The sequence below is a fragment of the Astatotilapia calliptera genome, chromosome 8, assembly GCF_964374335.1.
Source record: "Astatotilapia calliptera chromosome 8, fAstCal68.1, whole genome shotgun sequence".
NCBI classification, from domain to species: Eukaryota; Metazoa; Chordata; class Actinopteri; order Cichliformes; family Cichlidae; genus Astatotilapia; species Astatotilapia calliptera.
In genome coordinates, this window is record NC_137429.1 from 30,144,144 (window position 1) to 30,164,955 (window position 20,812).

The following is a 20,812-nucleotide window of genomic DNA, read 5'->3' on the forward strand; positions in this document are numbered from 1 at the left end:
ACAAACTGTCATGTGCTGTTTGTCCATTTACAGAAAATACTGTAGAAAGATTTTAAACACGTCACCTCTGACCTCACTTTGACATTTCTACCTCCCTCCCAAGGATCCTTACATCAGTACTGTGAAGACAAAGTGAACAACTTACCTATAATACATGTAGTATATTATATAATAGCTCAAGCTGCCCAGTTATTCCCCCTCCTACATGTGTTTGGAGCAATACCCTGATTTTTGCTGCACTACAAACTTTGATCTTTATGTCGTTTCAGCTCCTTCTTGCGTTCGCTCCTGCCTGATGCTGTTACAGAGCTGCTCTGTGCGTGACTCTCTCAGACCAACATCAGAGCGCGCACACTGCTGCAGCTCCGTCTGTTTTCCTGGCTCATGTGTACACAGCAGAGATGTGATGAAGGAGCGTAGCAGAGCGCACAGGTTCACATCAAAAACACAACAGCAGAGCCTTTTCACAGCAGAGATGGAGCTTTATTACAGTCGACTGTAAGACGCATTCATATAAAAACCCAATGCACTACTTCTGAAAAAGAGGCACGCACTCTGGTTGGTGCAGACGGTGCTGTCACAGCACCAGGATGACAGAGTCCTTCAGCTTCTCATTTGCTGCCCTCAAGGAGGCGCAGCGACTCCTGAATCATGTTCAGACTCTTGTCCACTGGTACGTCACAAAAACCCAAACACACTTTAATATTATAAATGTTTCACAGTGCAGAAACAATACGAACTCAAAAGTAAGAATATTATATATACAGTGAAAGAACTTTTGGTGAAATATACCCAATGATGTGTTTGCCCAACACAGTGCTTCTTTGTGATAGAGCAGAGAAACCTGGGACGCTCGGGGGAAACCCAACCCCTGCAAAGGTGTCTTCTTAAGTTTAACTCACACTCAGGCTTGTATCCGGACGCCTGCGATGCATCGAAACGTGCTCTGTGCAATCTTTTATGTTACATTTAGCTTTTTATTGCCAAAGTCCATCCCTACACCAAATCAAGACAACCTTCTGCTCTCCCGGGTGCGTCTAACATTTATGCTCGGGTTCTGCCCAAACAACCGGCTCCACGCTGCAGGAGAAACAAGGACATCAGCTCATCTACACACCTGCAGCTCATTTACTAACTTGCAATAAGATAAAGATGTTAGCGTCGCCACCATAGCAGCATAGCTATGTTGCAGCTAGCCTGCTAACTTTAGCACTTTAAAAATCCTGTTTAAAAACAACAACAAAAAACTAGTGCTGAGTTTTTCACCGAAGCAAAAAGATTTACCTGCCAGCTTGAATAAACTAAAAACAGTACATGAGTGATTTTTAGCCAACGGTAAAAAAAGATGGAAAACAGCATGCAGCTGTAAATGTGATGTCATGCTGTAAGCTGGCCTCTCAGCTGCTGTCTCTGGGCTGATGCTAGCTCACATACACGAGCAGCAGGATGCCTGGTTTAGAGTTACTCGCTAACACAAACAGCTGAATCAATCAGGAGCGTGTGGGGATGGCTGTCGGCGACAACACTAACAAATGAGACGAAATGAAAACTGAACGTGTGAACAGTGCGCCCGCCCTCAGACCGAGACGCTCCTATTCAGAGTTCTCACTGACAAACCGTCCAGTGAGGAAGGCTGATGCAGCGGTCCGTGAGGTCCTCATGGTTTGGATCAGCCTGCTGCGGTGCCGGGTCAGCCCTGATAAACTAGTTCAAGTGGCCCCAAAAGTAAAGAGCCCTGAAAACCAACAGTCTGGATTCAGATCACAAAGGTAAATGGAAAAGCATCAGAGGGTCAGTCTGTGACTGGAGCTGGAGCCGTAGACGTTATGGTGGAGATCAGGGCTCGGACTGCTTGTATTGTTGGTGCTCGTTGAGGAGCTCGTAGCTGGAGACCAGAGGATGGTACCTCAGACACCACCTGACGGAGACACAGAGCAGCAGCCAGTGTCAGAACAGACCATGACGCTCCAAAACACAGCTGTCCCCACAGCCGGCGTCCGACCGAGACAGCAGGCTGAAGAGCTGCACCAAACACGGCGAGAACACTGGGAGGGACTTACCCCGCGCTGCCGCTGTCACACGAGGACATGGCGAGCGTCTACTTGGTGTGATGCTCGTAGGGAATGCTATTCTGAGGTTGAGGGAAGAGAGAGAACAGAGTCAATATGTCAGAATCCAAACACACAACTCAGCAACACGACATCATCACACAGGCATCAGATTACAGGACAACAAGTACCAGCTTACAGAAAAATTACTGCTGTGATACTGCTGCAATACTACTGCACTACTACTGCAATACTGCTGCAATACTGCTGTACTACTACTGCAATACTGCTGCACTACTACTGCAATACTACTGCACTACTACTGCAATACTGCTGCAATACTGCTGTACTACTACTGCAATACTGCTGTACTACTACTGCAATACTGCTGTACTACTACTGCAATACTACTGCACTACTACTGCAATACTGCTGCAATACTGCTGTACTACTACTGCAATACTACTGCACTACTACTGCAATACTGCTGTACTACTGCTGCAATACTGCTGCACTACTGCTGTACTACTGCTGCAATACTGCTGTACTACTGCTGCAATACTACTGCAATACTGCTGTACTACTACTGCAATACTGCTGTAATACTGCAATACTGCTGTACTACTGCTGCAATACTGCTGTACTACTACTACTGCAATACTGCTGTAATACTGCTGCAATACTGCTGCAATACTGCTGTACTACTACTGCAATACTGCTGTACTACTACTGCAATACTGCTGTACTACTACTGCAATACTACTGCACTACTACTGCAATACTGCTGCAATACTGCTGTACTACTACTGCAATACTGCTGCACTACTACTGCAATACTACTGCACTACTACTGCAATACTGCTGCAATACTGCTGTACTACTACTGCAATACTGCTGTACTACTACTGCAATACTGCTGTACTACTACTGCAATACTACTGCACTACTACTGCAATACTGCTGCAATACTGCTGTACTACTACTGCAATACTACTGCACTACTACTGCAATACTGCTGTACTACTGCTGCAATACTGCTGCACTACTGCTGTACTACTGCTGCAATACTGCTGTACTACTGCTGCAATACTACTGCAATACTGCTGTACTACTACTGCAATACTGCTGTAATACTGCAATACTGCTGTACTACTGCTGCAATACTGCTGTACTACTACTACTGCAATACTGCTGTAATACTGCTGCAATACTGCTGCAATACTGCTGTACTACTGCTGCAATACTGCTGCAATACTGCTGTACTACTGCTGTACTACTGCTGCAATACTGCTGTACTACTACTACTGCAATACTGCTGTAATACTGCTGCAATACTGCTGCAATACTGCTGTACTACTGCTGCAATACTACTGCACTACTACTGCAATACTGCTGCAATACTACTGTACTACTACTGCAATACTGCTGCACTACTACTGCAATACTACTGCACTACTACTGCAATACTGCTGTACTACTGCTGCAATACTGCAATACTGCTGTACTACTGCTGCAATACTGCTGTACTACTACTGCAATACTACTGCACTACTACTGCAATACTACTGCACTACTGCTGCAATACTGCTGTACTACTGCTGCAATACTGCTGTACTACTACTGCAATACTGCTGTACTACTACTGCAATACTGCTGCACTACTACTGCAATACTGCTGTACTACTACTGCAATACTGCTGTACTACTGCTGCAATACTACTGCACTACTGCTGCAATACTGCTGTACTACTGCTGTAATACTGCTGTAATACTGCTGCAATACTACTGCTGCACTACTGCTGTACTACTGCTGCAATACTGCTGTACTACTGCTGCACTACTGCTGCAATACTGCTGTAATACTGCTGCACTACTGCTGCAATACTGCTGTACTACTGCTGTACTACTGCTGTACTACTACTGCACTACTGCTGTACTACTGCTGCAATACTGCTGTACTACTACTGCAATACTGCTGCAATACTGCTGCACTACTGCTGTAATACTGCTGCAATACTGCTGCACTACTGCTGAAAACCCAAACAAGCCCAGCTTTGTCGTCCGTACTTGTGCGCGGGCTTTTCTGCGTGCTCAGCTCACATGAAATATTCAGTGAGTCTCGTGCTGTTGGTTCACACAGACTAGGAGCAGAGGGAGTGTTGTACCTGTGAGGTGGACATGCGGGAGGTGTCCTGTCGCCCAGTCAGATCGGAGGATGACACGTTGATCGGAGCGCCGCGGTGCAGCCTCATGCTAACCTTTCGCTCACGCTCCATCCCGGACACTTGTCGAGGAGACGTGTTAGCTGGAGACCATAAACACATCGTACTGTGAGATGAATAAGTCCATGTTTCAAAGACTGACTGCAAAGGGCTGGAGTTCATGTTAACCTGTACATGCTTGCACCGTGTCACAGTAACATCACCTGAACCGTTAAAGGAAAGACAAACGATGTGAGAGCACCATCACCTCCATCAAGGAGCCAGCCGCACAACAGCAGACAGATCATCAGCTGACACGCTGAGGCCACTGAGGCCACAGCAACACTACAGGAGCAGCTCCTCTTCGTCTACAGGACGTGCGCACTGCATATAAACACGTCTGGACACCAGATTCCTACAGAGTTGTGATCTGAATGCACCAGGATCAGCTCTATAAGTTCTCTACATTGTGTTTCTTTTATTTATTCTTTGGTGTTATTTCAGTTACAGCTGACAGCATCTGAGCTGACAGGCAGGAGAAAGGAATAAAAGGAAGGAGGGAGAAAATAGAACAAAATCTAATAAAAGGATGGAGTACAAATAGAAATGCACAACACTGCACCTGTAAGAAAAACCAACATAGAGCATCTGGAACACAGAAATATGAAAGTGCACAGATACATGTACCAACGATCTCCTTTTCTTTAACGGAGAACACCGTCCTCTACCGAGGTTGTTTCCTACATTTTTTGCGTATTTGGGACACTTACATGTGATCTAACGATGCTAACGCAGCTGGAGTGAACTGACCTGTCTGTGAGGTGGGTGTTAGCGGGGTGGGCACTGTTCCCTCCTGGGTCCCTCGGGGGCGCCCGGGCGCAGCAGGGACTCTCGCCCCGGGGTTCCTGCTGTGCCTCAACCGGTCGTCCCGATCCCGACGCTCCCTTTCTGCTTCCTCTGCTGCACGGTTGGCTCCCTTTAGCAGGTCACAGAACAGATTATGGACCGACTGAGACTCTGCGGGTTTATTAGTCTCTGCACGCATGCTAACCCTGTACTGTAACCATCGCGCGCACTTTGGCCCGGCACAGATTCGTTTATGCTCAGCAGGCTTCTGTACTTTTTGCACTAATGCGTGCACTCGTGCAGGAGCTCTATTCCCCTTCATGAATTCCTCTCTCTGTTACAAAGACGCCATCACAGGACCACGTACCAGCCTCCACACACACATCTTACTAATGTGACAGGCTTGCCATCCTGGTTTGTCGCCAACATGGACGACTGACAGGGTGGGACTTCCACCAGCTTTGGTCTAAAGCAAAGTAACGACCTTCACAGTCCACGCCGAGACATCTGAACCTGAGCCACAGAAAAACAGGGTCATGAAGTATCGACTAAAACTATGACATGATCCAAACTCACAGTGTGCCCTGTTACAAACTGCAGAGCTGCTCTTTAACCCCGTGTTCATGTCTATGCACAGTTTTAATATCTCTTTACATGTGAACAGTCGGCCATAATTAGAGGCGTGGCTGCTTTGAGTGACAGGTGGATGATGACTTGTTAGCCCTCACTGAGCTGGACCCGGCAGCTGTGTTGGTACTGAGCAGCTGTCAGCAGGACTCAAACAACCATTGCAGATCATTTCTAAATGTTTAACACACAATAACAAACCAGCAGCTAACAAACGAGGAGGAGACGAGCCCTGTTTGTCAGTCTGGTCCCCGTGTGTGATGCATCCTAGCAGGTCACTAAACATCTCACCGTCCTGTGTAAACAGACGCAGCAGAGAGGACCTGCTGTGTCAGGAAACACAGTTTGCTTCAGGCTGACGTCTGTTTCTTTAACGTTAACTAATAAAGATTTCATGAATTACAAATTAACTTTCATCCATTACAGAAAAAAAGACTCGTGACCATCTCACAGACAAAACATTATGTACAGCTACTTTCAGTGTTGCCCTTACAGTAAAAAGGGCCTCGAGGTCATCCTTGTTGTGTTTCAGCACTAAAGAAAAAAAACTGAGTGATATTGCAGCTCCAACATCTCAGACCACAGGATGGAGTCACACCTGTTCAACCTGTTTAATGTTCTCCTGCTTCTCTGACAGCTGATACTCACAAACTTCAGCATGTTCCAGTCGAACACGTAGTCGTAGGAGAAGCCCTGTCTGTGGAACAGGTTTCTGAAGAGCTGCCGTAAGTACGAGTAATCGGGCTTGTCATCGAAGCGCAAGGAGCGACAGAAGTTCAGATAGGTGGCGAACTCAGCTGTGACAGAGTGGAAACAAACATGTTTGAGCCGACGTGCAGCTGGGATCACGCGGCTTCAAATAAAGGAAAGCTCTGAAGACGGCAAACTCACAGGGGTAGCCTTTGCACAGCACCTCGATTGGCGTGGACATTTTCTTCTCACTGATGCGTTCGTACTTCTGCCTCTTGGTAGCGGCCTTCAGCCCCTGCCAAGGCAGCGAGCCCAGATTGAAATACATGAGGACGTATCCCAACGACTCAAGGTCATCGCGCCTCGACTGCTCTGTGGAGACAACGAGCGGAAATAAAGATGATGAAGAGGAAACGGGTTTCACTACAGCAGCAGAGTATCTCAGGTGGGATAAAGAGGAGCAGGAGTGCGTGGCGGATGACAAACAGGCTTGTTACCGATCCCAAGATGAGTGTTGATTGAGGCGTAGCGAGCGGTGCCAGTCAGGTTCTTGTTCTCGCGGTACGGGATGTGCTGGTGCGTGCGAGCATCTCGGTACTTTTTAGCCAGACCAAAGTCAATAATGTACACCAAGTTGCCCTTTTTGCCGAGTCCCATCAGGAAGTTATCCGGCTTCACGTCTCTGTGAATGAAGTTCTTGGAGTGAATGTACTCGATGCGACTGATCTGCAGTGGACCACAAACAAAGACAGACAGATTAGGTCCAGTGCAGCTCGTATCTGCGCCCGGCTTCATTCATGCATTCACGTGTGTGCACGTTCGTGTGTGTGTGTGTGAGCAGCAGGTGTGTGTGCACGTTCATGTGTGTGTGCACGTTCATGTGTGTGTGTGCACTTTCGTGTGTGTGTGTGCACTTTCGTGTGTGTGTGTGAGCAGCAGGTGTGTGTGCACGTTCATGTGTGTGTGTGCACGTTTGTGTGCACGTTCGTGTGAGAGCAGCTCACCATCTGGTCAGCGAGCAGCAGGACCGTCTTCAGGCTGAACTTGCGAGAACAAAAGTTGAAGAGATCCTCCAGGCTGGGTCCCAGCAGCTCCATCACCATCACATTGTAGTCGCCTTCAGCTCCACACCACTTTATTGTTGGGATGCCCACTGCAACCACACAGAAACAAATGCGTCTGCAGTCACTGTCTGATGGGTTTCTCCTGCTGGCAGCGTCTCCACTATCACCGCCTCCTGCGCTGCTCAGAATAAGCACACAGTGATGAAGGGCGTGTCCTCGGGGGTAACAAAGTGCTCCTGCTCTGATACTGAAACCTTCACTCACACTCAGCAGGGCTCCTGAGGCCCACACCCACGTAACAAAGTGTGATTCTGTCCTACTTCACTCCCTCCTTTAAATGTGGCGCTGACAAAATGAAAACTGGCGTCCTACTTGTGTATTGGTTTGGGCAGTCATTTCCACGCTCTAAAGGAAACTCTGCAGCATCTCTGCAATGTGTAAAGCCCACATGTGCCTGCAGGCAATCCTGACACTGGCTGAGCTGTGCTGGGGTCTCCTCTCAGACCTGGATCAAGGATGTTACGTCACAGGCTTACATCACATCCCACAGGGTGTGATTTAGACTCAGGAACATGAGGGCCAATGAGTGCTGTTGGTGCATCCATCACCTACACCAGCCACATGAAGGTCTGTCCTGTCCTTCTGTGGACCTGTCTCACAGTCCTGAGACTGCAGTGGGAGACCTGGAAGAGCTGGACTACCTGGTGCTGTCCGGTGCTCCCAGCACTGACACGGACATGAAGGAAGAGCTCAGCAGTGTGGAGCGCCGCAGATTCACAGTGTCTGACTTTCTCAGTGATAATCCTGAACTGAAACGAACTTTGTGTTAAACTCTGATCATCACTGCTGTGAGCCGTGCACCGAGCTGAGGCTGCTACATCCAACCCACGGGACAGTCGAGGCGTGGACACAGAAGCCTTCTGTGCTAAACCGCAGCACAGCGGTGGTCCACGGCTCACTGAGGTCATTCAACATGACCTTGTGTTTGTTTGGTGACTAATGGGATCACTGCAACGCCAGGCAAGTGTCCATCACATTACACGTGGAGGAATAAAGAGAGCAGAGAGTAGGAGCAGGAAACGAGTCCTGCAGCTAACGGGCGATCGTGGCTCAAGAGTTGGGAGTTCGCCTTGTAATCGGAAGGTTGCCGGTTCGAGCCCCGGCTTGGAAAGTCTCGGTCGTTGTGTCCTTGGGCAAGACACTTCACCCGTTGCCTACTGGTGGTGGTCAGAGGGCCCGGTGGCGCCAGTGTCCGGCAGCCTCGCCTCTGTCAGTGCGCCCCAGGGTGGCTGTGGCTACAATGTAGCTGCCATCACCAGTGTGTGAATGTGTGTGTGAATGGGTGGATGACTGGATATGTAAAGCGCTTTGGGGTCCTTAGGGACTGAGTAAAGCGCTATATAAATACAGGCCATTTACCATTTACCATCTAACGTGTCCTGCAGCTAACGTGTCCTGCAGCTAACGAGTCCTGCAGCTAACCGTGACAGACTGCATGAGAACGAAGACACAGACAGACTGTGGTCACCTCCTCCTTGCATCATCTTGTAGATCTTGCTCTCGATGTGGAGCTGCGGATGTTTCGTCTTCACACATTCTAACTTGATCGCAACTTCTTCTCCCACTGAGATGTCTGTGCCTGGAAAAAGACCAACAGGGATACACATTAATACACACAGATATAATGGAAGCCACAACATCAACAACAGCAATATTCATGGAGATGTTCCTGATGATGAGTCCTGTGGTCTCCAACATGTTCCTGTTTCCAGCAGCACACAGAAGGACAACAACACCTACACACTGCTGTGTAAACGTCAGTGTGTCTCCTTCATGAGGCGGCCTACATGGATGAAGTGAAGAATCTGGCATCGTGGTGCCAGGACAACCACCTCCAGCTGAACGTCAGCAAGACCAAGGAGCTGGTGGTGGACTTCAGAAGGGGTCAGCACAGAGACTACAAGCCCATTATCATCAATGGAGCTCCAGTGGAGAGGGTGCAGTCCTTCAAGTATCTTGGTGTCCACATCTCCTCAGACCTGACATGGGCTGCCCACATTCAGGTCCAGACCAAAAAGGCTAGGCAGCTCCTGTATCACCTACGACAACTGAGGAAGTTCAGGGTCTCTCCATAGATCCTCAGGATTTTCTATACAGGCGCTGTGGAGAGCATCCTCACACAGAACATGACATCGTGGTTCGGGAACAGCTGTGTGAAGGACCAAAAAGCTCTCCAGAGAGTGATCTGTACAGCAGAACGCTGCTGCAGGATTGCTCTCCCCCCGCTTCAGGACACCTACACCAGGAGATGCCGGACTAGAGCAGCGCAGATACTGAAGGACCCGTCCCATCCTGGCAACAAACTGTTCCAACTTCTGCAATCTGGTAGAAGGTTCCGCATCTTCCGGGCAAGGACAGAGAGACTCAAGAGGAGCTTCTATCCCCAAGCCATCCGGGCCCTAAACACACACACCCGCCCTCTCACATCATCTATAATTGACTGAGACAGGACTCTCTTCCAGACACTAAACCAAGGCACAATGTACATTTCAATTCCTTTAATTTTAAATATGTTTATATTGTCTATCCTGTAAAATAGTCAGATGTCTATTCATATTAATGTACAGAATTCACCTGCTTGCTGCTACTACTGCACATTCACCCAATGTATATACTATATGTGTGTGTGTGTGTGTGTGTGTGTGTGTGTGTGTGTGTGTGTGTGTGTGTGTGTGTATATATGTATGTCGAGGAGCATGTCAGGCTACATTTCACTGTGTGTTATACTTGTTTAACTATGCATGTGACAAATAAAGAACCTTGAACCTTGAACCTTCAAAAGAAACTAAATACAAACAAATTTCATAAATCGTGACTTAGCTGGACTCACAACACAGCAGAGAAACAGGAAACCACAACAAATCCTCAAGAAGCTGCATCTTTGTCAGCTACGGCACAAACAGGAACCCAGGTGAGGCCGAGCTCCAGGACATGGAGGAGGAGCAGGCAGACCAGGGTCAGGCAGCAGACAGGTGCTCGAAGAGGGAGGTGGATGCTGTGAGTGGAGCACAAACAGGGAGCAGCATGTTCTGCAATATTCACGCCACCCTTCCAAATGCTTTTGTGACACAGCACATGTGCAGACTCTGCTCCTGCTGCAGCACCTTACCTGCTTCTTTAAAGGAAAACTCCGGACCTGCCAGCCTCAGGCCCTCGGTGCACCAGCCAAACAGGATTTTTATTATTAAACTTACTATCATCAGTTTGCTAAACACAGTCAACACTAGTCACAGTGTCGGTGTAGTGGTCCTCGTACAGTATTTGGGTGGTGCAGTGGTTCACACTGCCGTTTACCTGGAAGACATTTGTGGGTTCAAACCTGCACATTCAGCACGCCCAGACGTGCCGCGCCGACATCGGCACCGTTAAAACATGTCAGCGGCGCACAAACAGAGCTATCGTCTGCCTGTGAATGTGACTTCAAGGCTGACACTAACAACTCCCATGTTATTTAACCCTTTAAGACCGACCATAGAACCAAGTCCGCCAGAGCGCATCTTATATTTGTACATGCTGTAGTGCCAATTTTGGGAGTATTTCAAGTTGCTATACAGCAATACAACTGTTATAGCCCAAATTTTAATAATATGTATGCATTAAGTCCATAGTGCTACATTAATTGCAAAAAAGTGCAATAAACTACAAAAAAATTGAAAGTCATTTTTGGTTTTAACATATATTTCTACTTGGAGAAATTTAAGAGGTTCATCCCTCAAAACTTTAAATACAATAAAGTTGCAAAAGATATTTTACAACAACAGGAAATTTATTTTGAGTGTCTTCATAGTTTTATTTTTGAGATACACCAATTTTTATATACTGCAGAAAAAAAATGAAAAACAATCCTATGATGCAAATTTGCAAAGAAAACAGCAGGTGCATCAAAATAAACTATTTCCAGCTGTGGAATTCAAGTTCTAAGCTTCCCAGCAACTATTCAGAAAAGCATCAAGTCAAACATGACTTATGAAAACACCAGTATAGGTTTATAAGGCCTATAAGTAAAAAAAACAACAAAAAACAACCCACATTTTCCGCGAAAACGACGTCACTTCCGGTTTCGGGCAGGTAATGGCGGACATGCGATAGTTCGTGCTGACGTCTTTTTCAGTGTAGGAAGTGTTACGAACAGCTGATGGATCGGCAAAGCGTGTTTCTGGAATATTATGTCTTCGTTGCTGCAAGCGCTTTTTATAGAATTTTTGCAAAACTATATGTGGAAGGAAACCGTGACCGAGGACAAGCTGATGGCATCAGATGTAAGTACAACTCCTCCGGTTTCATATGCAAAAAAAGAAAAATATTGCGCTAGCTTACGTGGTTGCAGTGCTACAGGGATTTAAAAATAGTTACGCAAAGCGGAGCGTGCTGCTCTGACTGGCTTTAAAGGGTTAACTGAGACAAAAAACCGATGCTGTACTCATGCAATGATTACTGTGTAACTACATTTCCCAGTAACGTCAATCCTTTTCATAGCTGTGCTGTGGAAGCTGCCATATTACCTCGCCATCTTGAGTACAGAGGCAAGGATGGACATGCTGTGTCACCGAATCGTGTTTTACGTATGTGGTGAGAACCCAGCAGAACAGTCTGAATACATGCTCATGCATGTGTGAGCGTCCACCGATGTTAGCACTGACAGCTAACAGCTGCAAACACAGCAGTAACACTAACACTGCTGCCATCTAGTGGTGAGATTTCACACCCTGTAACTTCAATAAGTGCCAGCAGCATCACAGCCGTGGAAAAAACAAAGAGACACATTTACACACAGTATTTTCATTAACACACGAACAGATCAGGATGGTACATAATGTTTGGTGTTCCACACGTTCCACATTATCTCCTGTGGATAAATCCTGAGCTCCGCCGGAGCCTCAGACTTTTCTAACAGGTGAGTTCAGTCTTACAGAAAACCAGACTGGCTCATCTTCAGCCGACTCTCTCGACTATGGAGAGAAACACGTGGAAACCTGCGTCCACACGTTATCATTTTCACTGGGACAACAACTGCTCCCCCATCAGGTGTGTTCATATGACCCCACTATGAGCTCCAACCACTCATTTTAAAGTGACGACTGAATTTCAAGGAATTAAGATAAGTGTGAATATTATCTTTAGCTCTGGCACAATGACACCTCTTAATGTCAGTAGCTAGCAGAGACACAAATCCAGCCACAGGGGTCACCAGCAGCAGTAACAGGCCAACCCCTGCAGGCCCCCCGAGGACGGACAAAACCAGGCGCCTTCTGAACAGGGTCAGGGTGACCTTTGTTTGAAGCACACTCTCCGTCCTCACACTAGCACAGAGGGTTTAGACTTTTACATAATGCAATCCAGTCAAAAAGGTTACATTTAAAATATTTACTGTGGTAACTGATGTAAGGATGTCTCGTATGTACCTCACAGTGAGTGATACACACGATTAGCAAAACACAGCATGCTGGACGAGACAAAGTCACACTTCTAGCTCAGCACGCAAGTGAAGACTAAGCTTCTATCATATCAGGTAGCATCTAATGCTGGAAGCTGCTGGGCCTCGACCACCACGTCAGCATTTGTGAGCTTGCTGTGATGCAGACATCAGTAACTTTGTGGCTGAAACGGTACTGCTTGCTGACCCATACATGAGTGCTGTCTGTTTCATTGTAGGTGGTAACTTCTGTCTGAACCCCGCCTCCCTAAAATAAATTCAAGATGGCAGCAGCCCAGATGTTAAAATTCAAGCCACAACCATCTTTTTATACAGTCTTTGTTCATATTAGTGGCTGACTGGCATATTAGATATAGTCAGTGTGTCCTGGCTCACACTGGTGCCACTCCCTGAACCATTGATGTTATGGACTGGGGTCACAGTGGGCGACCCTTTGAACAGCATAGACTGAAGAAATTCCCACACGGAGTGGACAGTGTGGCTGTACGGTTACATACATGTGTAACACAAAGGCTAACAGATATGTTCCGGATTAAGACCTGTGCAGTAGATGGGCTTAACGTCTACCAACAACTGCTCACACTGCCAAACCAATTCACCGGACAATTACATCCACGCTCTTTGGTTCTGTCCACCAGTTCAGTAGTTTTGGCGCGAGATATGTGAAGACTTATCAAAGTGTCTGAAATGTAACATTCCAACTTCCCCTTTAGTGTGTTTGTTGGGCAGCTTAGATAATGTCACTTCAGATAAGAATATAGCTCATATGGTTTTCACTGCCCTATGCATAGCCAAGAAAACAGTCCTCATGAACTGGAAAAATAAAAATAATCTTAATTCTAACCAATATAGAAATTATCTATTAGATTACATTAGTCTTGATACAGCCTCTGCCACCACATCAGATCAATTGCTCTGGACTCCTTTGATCAGCTCCATCACCTAGTGGGGGTGGGGGGGCCCATCCCTGGCGCAAGGTGCCGCCGGTGCATCGAGCCACCTGGGGGGCTCTTCAACTGGTGGGGGAGATTGTCACATCTTGCAGGAGGTCTCCTCTCTCCAGGAACTCACTCTGCAGGTGGGGAGAGATATATGGGAAGTGGAGGAAGATCTCAGCCTGGGTGTCTATTGTCTTGTGTAATCTGGAAGATGAGTGGATGACGGGGTGGGCGCAGTTTTCTCTGTGGTGGGGCCAGGTGAGCTGTCCCGGGCTCTGTGGGGCCAGGCGGCGCTGCTGAACTAGGCCCCGGTCCCAATGGGCCTGGGCCCCCTTTCCCTGGTGGGTTGCAGAGTATGGGGGTGCCTACTGCGGTCAGCGGGGGAGCTGGCTCCAGGGAGGGGCCATTTGCCCCTCCCTTCCTTCCCTCCCCATCTCCAGCTGCCTCCCTCTTCCCGCTCCACCACAATCACCCACACATGCAGGGCCTTGGGGTAAAGGTATGTCACCAGGGTGCAGGGGAGACTACCCCCCCCCCCCCCCCCCCGTCCCCTTCTGGCTGCCTCTGCCTCAATTTTATCCCACAACTTAGACATTCACATTACTCACACTCTCATTACACATACATATAGGATCTTGGGGGTGGGCACGCTACATGGACTCCAAAAGACCATCAGGGTGTACACCCCACCCCTGGCGTCGTTGCCCACCTCTCAATTTTAAATACACGTAGACATTGAGGGCTAGCAGGAGGGACCATGCGCTTACCTGCTGCTCTCTGGCAGGTAGCTCCATGCCCTCCTGGGTTTAAATGCACCTTAGAACACACATGCATCAACACTACATATGAGCGGGTGGAGGGAGGTTCGGAGTCTTCTCTCACCCCCATTCTCTGCGACCTGCTGGAGCGGGGGGACTAGGAGGAGGAGTTGGCCATCCGACTGCGGTCTGGAGTGTGGAGCCTTCCTGCTGCTGCGGAGTCGGGGCGGTCTGCCTCCCCCCACCGCAGGGAAAAGGGTAACACCACCTGGGTCTGGGTGCAGTTCCCCCCTCCAGGGGCAAGGGTACCTAGACCCGGTTCGTAGAGTACGCTTGGGGAGTGTGATCGTGTGTACAGCGTCTCTTTATGTCTGTCTCCACGTTGGGTGAGTGTGGAGTAAGTGCATATGAGAGCATGAGGGTGGGAATGGATGTTTGTATCTGTGTGTGCCTGTATGTCTGTGTCTATATGTCAGGTTGGGTATCAGACGCCACCTCTCTGGGGACATCTCAGGTCCTCCAAGGTTTGGAGGCCTATCTCCACCCACCACTTCCCCTGCCAGTGGCGGACTCCCTCAGACATCGGTGCGTTGGTGGTTCTTTGTGTCCGGGGATGGGCGTCCAGGTACACACCGGCTCACTCCTTGGCGGCTGCTTATCGGGGCCTGGAGCCTGGGGCTCACTCGGGCTCCTTCGGGGGTGGGGCGCCCTCGGCCTCCCGGCCTGGGGCTCGGTCACTCAGGCGCGGCTGGCTGCCGGCGGAGCTCACGGGCGCGTCACTGCAACTCCCCCTGGCTTCTGCTCCGCGGCTGCTGAGTGAGCCCTCATCTGGGACTCTCCTCAGCTCTTTCTGGGACAGTGGCGCGGCTGCCCCTCTGTTGGTCTTCCTTGGTCTCTTGATCTCCTCCATACCTGCTTCATGCCCTGGAGGACGGGGCTGTGCCCCCCCCCCTCTAGCAGATTATTACATGAAGGAACCTTTTAAAAACAAGCGCGTCCATGCTCACAGGTGTACACACGGGTGCTCACACACACAAACTACACCCTTTTTGGCTCCTACCTTAAAGCACACTGTGCGCTGTCGATCTTACGTGCTGCACAATAATGTTTAATATTTAGTATTTACTGTCATATTCCCATAGATCATCATGATGTTGTTTATTATGTTGCTCTTTCTTTGCTTTTTTTCTCTTTTTTCTTTCTCAGCAGGTGATCCAGGTGATTGATAGATGTGTTTTTTGTCTGTTTGTTTTGTTGGTTTTTGCCCTTTATCTCCGTCCCTCTTCCCCGCTCTTTTTCTTTCTCCCTTTTCTTTCCCCCAGTCAAGTCTGTCCCGTGTGTAGCAAGTGAAAATAAAATAAACAATAAAAGGTGAATCAAATAGACCATTAAGGCAAGGCTGGGATGGTCCATTTGGTAAAGTAAATCCGTTGGGCATCTTTGTTTGCCTTTAGACAAGAATTCTGATGCAAAAGAACCAAACGGGACAGGCAAAGAAAGAAAAGAAAAGGACCTGCGCAGTACACACAGTAACAGTACACACTCTTCCTCGTTTTGTTCCTTGTTGTTTCCGTACTTTCAGGCTATTGTATCATCCCCCCCCCCCGTGTAACCCACCTTGTGTTTCTGCCGTTACACTAACTGCACTGTCGTGGGTGAGGGCTGCAGGGTGGATGACCTGCCTCGGGTTAAACACCACACACACGGGATAACAAACAGTAAATATCACGTAGACCCGGAAGTCCTGCAGCGGTGACCAAATCTTCACTTTCTGAAGCGCAGCAGTGTTTTGAACGGCACGTTTCAGGTGACAGCTTCCACTCACCTAAGTAGATGTCCCCGAAGGACCCACTCCCGATCTTCCTGCCCAGCCGGTAGCGGTTGCCCACTCTGAGCTCCATGTCCGCGGTGCTCTTTGACACAGTCTCCTTATCTTAGTTATGAAGCACTTCTCCTGCAGTATGAAGGAATATTAGAGCTTTGAGTCCGTCGGTGTACACAGCCCGGTCCCTTTCGATCTCTTCCTGTAACAGCGCAGGTTTCACCATCCCCTTTTTCTCTTTCTGACCACCGAAAGTCTGTAATATCGGTATGGCCCGGTACCGTGAAACGCGTAGTCTATGCTCTCCGTAGTTTGGGGGCCACTGTGATCCCAAACTTAACGATGGACTCCGATTACTCTGATCCAACTCCAGACAGCTGAACGGGTACGCAGCGTCTCCCAGTCTGTGAAAGCTGTCACTCGCTGCTGACGTCACTTCCCCTAGCAACTACAGGCAGATGTGGAAAAAACATGTCAAAGTGAACTCTCGACACTTACATGTCCTCATACAGACACGGGAAACCTAAACACACTTTGGAGTACAATAAAGCGCTGGCTCGGTGACTATACGGAAGCAGAGCGCGTGAAGCCGCTCGCTCTAATCACAGTTCATGTTGCTTCTTTGGGTCGAACAGAGTCCAGCGTTACTGTGGTGAATGTTTTCGGACCATGCCCGCAAGTCTGTTGCTATTTTCTGATTGGCTCAATGTGGACCGACCACAGGTTTTTTTTTCATTGGCTGTTAGGAAGCTTCTCACGTGGCAGGAGTGTGTTTTTAAAGTTAGGTAACCCGCCCTCACGTGTACGCCAATGCGCTGTCTGCATGCTGCATTCAAGTCCTGTCAGAATGTGTGTTTTTATGGCTTCTTCCCGCCTCACAGTTCACAGGATGAGCTTTAAATATAAAATACATTTTGGGTGAAAATACTCCCTCCACGTGAAGGGTCCATGTAAAAGAAGAAAACAAACAAACAAATGATTGTTGACCACACAAGAAATGCAAAAATTAGCCAAGAAATGCATCAAAGTTATGGCTGAGTTATAACACCATGGCAACGTAATAATAATCATATAATGACAAATTATATATATTTTTAAAATGTATTTTCCATGGCTGACAGCTATAAAATAGATCTTACAGTCAGTGCAGATTTGAGGGAGAATGTCTGCTGCTCTGTGACTTGCTTAGCGAGCCAACATCCCGTGGATGCTCCGAGGAATCACCCAGGAACAAAATGCTAACTTTGTTTTTACTCTCTTTCAAACTGTGACAATAACTCACTCAAGGACAGAATGTACAGGTGATCATAGGGCCAAACAAATACAGTTTATTGGCATACTTTTGTTTCTGTTTAAAAAGTCTTTTAACTTTATAATATTTAGTAAGGTAAAGTAATGCATTTTAATTACACAAAGGTGACAAATACTCTCTCATAACCAAAACACTGCTACTGGCTGTGTGGGACATTTAGATATAGATCCTGGTGTAAAATCAGGATCTTTCATGTTGTTCTCAGTGTATTGTTGCAGGGCTCACACAGGCAGCTTTACAGGGCTGAACACCTCAGCTCAGTGGGTGTGTAGGACATTGGACTAACGATCTTTAATCACATAGTTTTATACACCACTATTGAATGTAATTATGATCAATTCTTAAACTCTGGCTCCCACAGGGTGTCTTTTGTCTCTTTCCTTCACCCAAAGATGCACATGATCAGTAGTGAGTCAAAGAGCTTAAGCGAGGACTCCCAGTAGGGCTGAAATGTCCTGGGACTCTCCACCGTTTGGTCTGAGAGCTGAAGAAGCTTCTTTAAAGAGAGGTGAAACTTCACGAAACATCCAGTCGCTTTCCTTTCCAAACTCCTCACACTGTGCCAAACAGTTGTTAGTGCGGTTAAACTTCGGGGTCACTGGATATCTGTACACATGTTCATAAACAGTGATGCTAATAGTGCTGTTAAATTATGACTTGGTCTTATGCAATTAATTTGCAGCTTGCAAAAAATGAGTCATAAATATATGTATTAATATATGTATTTATTACAACATTTCTGCCATATGTACGATATAAAAAGTATGTTACAAGAAGGGTGTCATGTTCCCAGAGCTTAGTCCTGGCCATAAAGCAGGTAAAATAAATATTGAACAAAGTATGGAGCAAAGGTTTTGTACAAAATATTAATTACATTTCAGTAAATGTGTTCAATACTTTTTCTCTGTGTAATCTTTCATTATAAACTTAATTTATGGGCGTCTACAATTTGAATTCTTTGCACGTTTGGATTGGATGGGTTGTCACAGGCGTCATGTTAACAGCATAAATACATTTACTTAGAAATTGGTGACATGTTCAATACTGATTTTACCTGCTGTATTGGAGCCTATCCAGAGCTTACAACACCCCCCAGAATATCATCTTCAGGGAAGGATGAGATGAAGCAGCCCTCTGAGTCAACGAGTGGATCGCTGATCTTCCAGATTAGGATCGTTGAGCTTCAGTAGAGGTTGTAGTGATTGTAGGAGGAGCTGGGTGAAGACTTTGGTACTGAGATAAAGTTCAGCATAGGAATGGAAGCAGATGATGTCACCAAGGGGGAGCATATAGATGGTGAAGAGAAGAGGTCCAAGCACAGAAGCTCAAGTTCTGTTGAAGAATCAGGAGAGTAGCAGTGAGGCCAAGATGGCTGCTTATACATGAGAGAAATATGAGAAACAGGGTCGAAGGCTGCAGAAAGATCCAGGAGGATGTGCCCAGAGTCCACGGCAATGACAAGGTCCCGGACTTCCACACAGGTGGATTTCCTTCATTCCTAAGAAAATAAAACAGCTCAATACTCTTTTGCAAAGGTCTCTGCAACAGCACCGCCATACAAGGAAACTGCAGGTTCCATTTTTTCACATAAAAGGCAAGACACACAATCACAGTGGCAAAGGTGCCATACGCCATTACTACCCAACGATCCAGCAGAGACTGAAGGGCTGCCACCGCCTCAAGTAGTGGCCACAAATGAGGATATCAGGACGAGGTGTGTGATTACACACACCTGTTCAGCAGACCCCATTTCTTACCATAACCAACCCATGCACACACACACGTGACTGCTTAGAGGAGAGGGCCACACAGAAAATGATGAGCCAGCAAGGTGAGGACTGAGGGGCCGTGACATCGTCAGGATCCACGCCTGGCTTTCTGAGGGGGCACAGAGCAGGTGGACATGGTGTTGTGTTCATACTACACACTGGATTTAATCAGTTTCTGTTACTCTCTGGCTATCTTCCACAATCTGATTTTCGTCCTGTCCTCCTGTTATTATTGAAGGATCTTTGACTTACAATATAAAGCACCTTGAGGTGACTGCTGTTGTGGTTTGGTGCTATATAAATAACATTTAATTGAATTTAACTGAATTACAGCTGTCTCTCTATATCATCTCTATATGTCTCTCATAATAGACCTTCTTAAAGAAACAGAAGAAACTGGTAAGTATCAGACCAGCAGGCTTTCCAGTGGGTAATTAGAGCTGGACAGAAAAGCAACCGTCAGTATCAGTGATATCAGTGAGATGAAGTGCCTGCAAAGAGCCTAGAGTATTATAATAACAAACAATACACACCACAAAATCAACTGATTTAATTGTCGACTTAATAATGTTTACTTATGTATTCATTTAAATGTGTATTTGTGTTCTGTAACCAGCAAATAAAGTTACAATTATAAATCATCTTCAGTGTTGGGGTTGGACGCAGGATGTGGGCTTCACCCATTTCTGTTTAGGCTAATGCTGACACCTGCTGGATGCATTTGAACATGAAGTAATGTAGGAACTCCGTCAGCTCTGAGCCATCTGTAACTTATTATTATTTATTTATTGCATAGGCTCAGATTAAACCCACATGCAGTTCATTTAGAAATTAGTGTTCAGTTATGTTTGAATTAGTGGACTTTGAGGAGTTTTTATTACAAAAAAAAGTCCAAATACTTTGACTGACCAGTGTTTGGCTTGGCTCTACTCCCAGAGCTCAACACAGAAGCATATGGATACGTTCACTTTCTACACTTTTCTCAGACAGGCATGAACATTTTCACATGTTTCTCTCTTGTTTAAACTCTCAAAGTTCAAATCTTCGTAGACAAATGAGTCCAGTATTACAGGATGAAACCAAAGATCAAACCGTGTTCTCAGGTCCAGAGCAGCTGCCAGAGGATTCAGCATTAATGAATCATTAATGAATCAATGGTACAGAAGCAGAGGAAGCAAGAAGAATGAGTTGAGTAAAGTTTGACTTATCTGTTTTGTTTCGCTTAATGCGCCTTATAATCTCA

General features: G+C 47.0%; 1 protein-coding gene across 1 annotated transcript; it reads right to left on the reverse strand.

The window, feature by feature from the left end:
• Positions 1-461: 461 nt before the first annotated feature.
• LOC113027733 (casein kinase I) lies at positions 462-16,910 on the reverse strand. Its single transcript, XM_026177471.2, has 10 exons — positions 16,492-16,910; positions 9,005-9,115; positions 7,417-7,565; positions 6,910-7,138; positions 6,614-6,784; positions 6,371-6,519; positions 5,060-5,225; positions 4,214-4,353; positions 2,061-2,131; positions 462-1,918 (listed from the first exon to the last, which is right to left on the reverse strand). The coding sequence occupies exons 1-9, from the start codon at positions 16,565-16,567 to the stop codon at positions 2,099-2,101; spliced, it is 1,224 nt and encodes a 407-aa protein (XP_026033256.1). The 5' UTR covers positions 16,568-16,910; the 3' UTR covers positions 462-1,918; positions 2,061-2,098.
• Positions 16,911-20,812: the final 3,902 nt, after the last annotated feature.